The 4,236-nt window shown below is 36.6% G+C and overlaps 1 protein-coding gene across 2 annotated transcripts; it reads right to left on the reverse strand.

Moving 5' to 3' along the window:
* Positions 1 to 259: 259 nt before the first annotated feature.
* LOC140982230 (glycerol-3-phosphate dehydrogenase [NAD(+)] 2, chloroplastic) lies at positions 260 to 3,820 on the reverse strand. 2 transcript variants are annotated; one of them, XR_012176221.1, is made up of 9 exons: positions 3,403 to 3,820; positions 2,732 to 2,868; positions 2,472 to 2,577; positions 2,096 to 2,297; positions 1,914 to 2,001; positions 1,540 to 1,687; positions 902 to 1,051; positions 663 to 825; positions 260 to 551 (listed from the first exon to the last, which is right to left on the reverse strand). XR_012176221.1 is itself a non-coding variant. In XM_073448659.1 (9 exons), exons 1-9 carry the CDS (start codon positions 3,763 to 3,765, stop codon positions 537 to 539), a joined length of 1,359 nt encoding a protein of 452 aa, XP_073304760.1. In that variant the 5' UTR covers positions 3,766 to 3,818; the 3' UTR covers positions 260 to 536. The 2 variants fall into 2 exon arrangements, 1 of the variants encoding a protein (XP_073304760.1); XM_073448659.1 differs by having other exon boundaries at positions 663 to 812; positions 3,403 to 3,818.
* Positions 3,821 to 4,236: the final 416 nt, after the last annotated feature.

Raw genomic sequence — 4,236 nt, forward strand, 5'->3', positions numbered from 1 at the left:
AATACGTCACTGTAGTCTTTCATTAATCATGGAAGATTTAGTTCAACCTACCTTGACTCCTTACGTTACTTTCCTGATAAATCCAATTATCACAATTACATTTTGGAAAAAAAAATTATATGGGATCAATGCTATTTTGATCAATAATAATCGTTCGATCAGCAGTGAAAACAATACCTCCACTATAGCATCTCATTAAACTTAGTAGTACATAAGATGAAAGAAGGTTCAATATGGTGTTGTCGTATAATGCATCAAATCGAAAAAGATCACGAATTGTTCTTCAATTTTCATGTGCACCATCCAACTATACAGCAGGATACCACACTGTATAAATCGAGGAGTCAATATTTCATGTTCTATACATCTCTTAACATTTTCCTTTACAAGATGTACAAACAACATTGATAAGATTCATTACAAAATGTAGCAGAAAAAAGTTGATCGCAGGTCTTACTCAAAAGTTAGGATTTCTCCAAGCCTAATTCGTGTACTTCACACAGAAAATTATGTGGAGTGGCTCGCTAGCTCTTTTACTAAACTTCTTCAACCTACAGCACAAAAAATTAAATGCTTTCGTGTCATAGACCACGACAATGAGAGTGGCAACGATCAAACCCTGGAGAAGTTGTTACATTCATAAATTATGTTTAATAACAAACCTGTGGGAGATTCATAAGTTCGAAAACGGCTTTTGTTGGTGTCAGTTCATTGTCAACAATTCGAGCAACTGCTGTCAAAACTGGCATTTTGACTTTGTATTTCTGTGCTAATGCAATCACAGCTCCTGCAGTGGAGACACCCTCAGCCACCTACAAGATATAACTGTTAAAACTGCTATGTATTAGCAAGAGTTGAAATATTGCTTGGCTTTGCTATGCAACCCAAAGATTTTCAGCACCTGATTCATGGAACTGAGTATATCATCAAGCTTTTCCCCGGATCCAAGACGAACCCCGACTGTTCTGTTTCTTGAAAGATTCACGAAACATGTGAGCATGATATCTCCAGTTCCGGATAAACCAGTCAGTGTTGTTGACTTGGCACCCATCTGAAGTGAGAGAGACATATCAACATCGAATAGTAGATATCTTAGCGGCTTACGAAAAGTTTAGAAGAGTTCAGTTGTCACAGAAAAAAGGACCCAACAAAGTCTAAATATGCTATATACGTGAAGAAATACTCCTCATATATCACATACAGTTGGATATCCATAAAAGTCCCTATAAATTTAATGTAGAACCATACATATTTCGGAACATCTTCTGGTTTATGCCATACAGAGAGTGATTTTTCTGATATACCACATACTAAACTCTCAGACAAATAGCAAACTATGAAGTTTTCTTAACTATCACTTAGCCAAGAAGACAGATATCTCGGCCATATGCTTACTTTTAACTCCTGAAATAACCAATGGTACAAACACATGTTGAGAATGGAAAATTATATTCACAAGATGATTCCAAATACCTGTTCGGAAAAAATTGCATGAAAGTACAATACCAACAATGCTCGGGTGGAAAAGAGTCAACTAACCTTTGTTGCCAACCACCTTATCTCAGAGCAACCTTGTGCAACAAGAGCTGCCATAGAATTATTGCCAAGATTTAGTCCTACCACAATCCCGGCAGCTATTGCGAGTACATTCTTAAGAGCACCTGCCATTTCCACACCTATAACGTCACTGAAGCATCAGGGGTTACTGCTGGGCAAAAATCAATATGTTCGTGAACATGTTTTCACACTTCCTATGAAAACATAAATAAAACCAACTTTTCTCAGTTCTCACTTTCATTTGGTTTGGCATGAGGACATACTGAACTTGAGTGTGCATGTGCGAATGTTCCAAATGAGCCCTATGAAAATTTGAACAAACAAATACAAGGTGATATTTGCTATACAAGTACTACCTTGATGTGTTGATTCTCAAGGTTCTCGAAGCAAGAAGTTGCTGAACAGCATTTGCCATCTTTTTGTCTTTCGAAGCCACAACCATTGCTTCCAAACATAAAGCAGTTTCTCCGTTACTTTAAACCAAAACGTGAAACATTGATTCTGCAGAGGTACAGTAACTCGAAACCTAGGGAAGTACCTGTTGGCAATTTGTTCATCAACTCCAGCGCAAATGAAGGTCCTGACAGAACCACATAGGGCTGGCGTGGATTTCTCAGAGATCGAGGGATTATTTGAGACATCATTCTATATGTATTGAGCTCTAGACCTTTGCTGAGAGAAATGAAAGGTAAGCTTGGATCGACATAATTGGCAATGCTCTCGAGGAATAAGGCACTGAACTGCCAATAGGATAAACCAAAAACAGATAACTGTAAAAAATAAGGATATTTTGTACGACAAAATTCAAATTTTATTTAAACCGTGAAAACTGGACTGCATATTGAGGTACACTCTCATTAACAACAGAATGTTAAACGCGAGTAATTGAAGTTTGATGGAATCTACAAAGAAACCTGGACAGGCACAGCATGGAAGCAAAAGTCAGCACCCCGCAGAGCATCTTTGACATCTGTTGTTGCAATGATGTTTTCTGGCAACTTGTGTTCCGGAAAATACTTACTGGAACAGAAAAAAAAATGGTCGCTCAAATAGAAGAGGAACATAACAGGAGATGGTTTACAAAAATAGTTTCACACCTTCACCTAAATTCAGGGATTTGGGGAATTGATTTTTAAACAATTGGATAATGGAGAACTAGCATGAGAGTATTTACCAATTTCGATGATTGTTGTTTATTGATTCACAAATTTCACGGTCTCGTACAAGTATATTAACTTCTAGCTGAGCCTTTTTATCAGCAACATGGGCAGCCATAGCTGTTCCAAAAGATCCCCCGCCAAGCACCACCACCTAATGCAAAAATAAATCAAGACACGCTGAGTCCTTCATTCAAACCAAAAATCCTATCAATAGGCATGACTGTCGCGATCGGAACTACCAATAGATTTAGATATTTCACCAATATTGGAGAACACAAAACATGAAGTACCATCACTTCTTACAATGCATAAAACAAAATACACTCCATTAAGTCACATTTGATATATCTGGTTTGAATTTTCGCAGAGGCAGACGAGATTAATGCTGCTGCTGAAGCTCAAAATGGGTATTCACAAAGAATGACTGGAGAGTGGAGAGCCTGATTCTTTACTTTCAAACCGACTGCAAGACAATGCAGTTCTTTCTTTAAGCATTTGATTATAAATATGTATCAAACCAATAATTGCTGGTCGACACCCCTTAGGCTAAAAAAAATAAGAAAATGGTACACGAAGTGCCATTCATAAAAAGCCAGCCAAAAAGGTACAACGAAAACAGATTAACAAAAGAAAGTTCGAAATTTTCCCAGCAGGAAATAAAGAATTAAAAAAAAAGGATTGAGACCTTATTGGTGCGTTCAAGAACGTCGGACTTGGCCTTCGACCTCCAAGAACGGGACCACCGGACCAGCTTCTCCCACGCCAAGCGAACAACCTTGCGCCGGTCCTTGCTTCTCTCAAGCGCGAGATTATAATCATGTCTAGAAGTATCAGCCGTAAGCGGAAGTAAAGGCGACGGCTCTGGTACTGAGTCGACAATTTCGTCGCCAGCGGCGCACAGGTGGAGTGGGGTGGCATAGGTTGGAGTGCGGAGAATAGGTAGGAAATAATGTATGGGTTTTGAGTTATAGGGCTTGTAAGAGTTATTGTGGGCGGCGGGCAGTGTCGTGGAGGGTGAAAATTGCGGCGGCTCGAGCAGAGAAGCCATTGGTGAAGCTTGAATTTCTGGGATTTTTGGGGAGGTTTTATCCACACTTTTCCCACGTGTATATTGTTTTCTAGTGGGAACAGTGATTTTATATGAATTAATATTTATTTTATTATTCATTAATTTTAAATATATTTTTTTAAATATTTATATAGTATTTTATATAAATAAATATTGATTTCAAATTCATCTAATAATGAACTTACTTGAAATTCATTATACTTTATATTACTAGTTTGTAAATTAATAAGATTTGAATTTATGATTTGATCTATTATTTCATTGTAAAAATTAAAACGATTCCAAATCTATTATTTTCAAACTCATCTCAATTTTCAGTTTTTTATTAAAAATTATATCTTTATACGAATATTAATAATAAATTGATATGAATTTTCAGTTTTTTATTAAAAATTATATCTTTATACGAATATTAATAATAAATTGATATTTATTATCATAAATGACTTA

The sequence above is a fragment of the Primulina huaijiensis genome, chromosome 8 (assembly GCF_012295235.1).
Source record: "Primulina huaijiensis isolate GDHJ02 chromosome 8, ASM1229523v2, whole genome shotgun sequence".
NCBI lineage: Eukaryota > Viridiplantae > Streptophyta > Magnoliopsida > Lamiales > Gesneriaceae > Primulina > Primulina huaijiensis.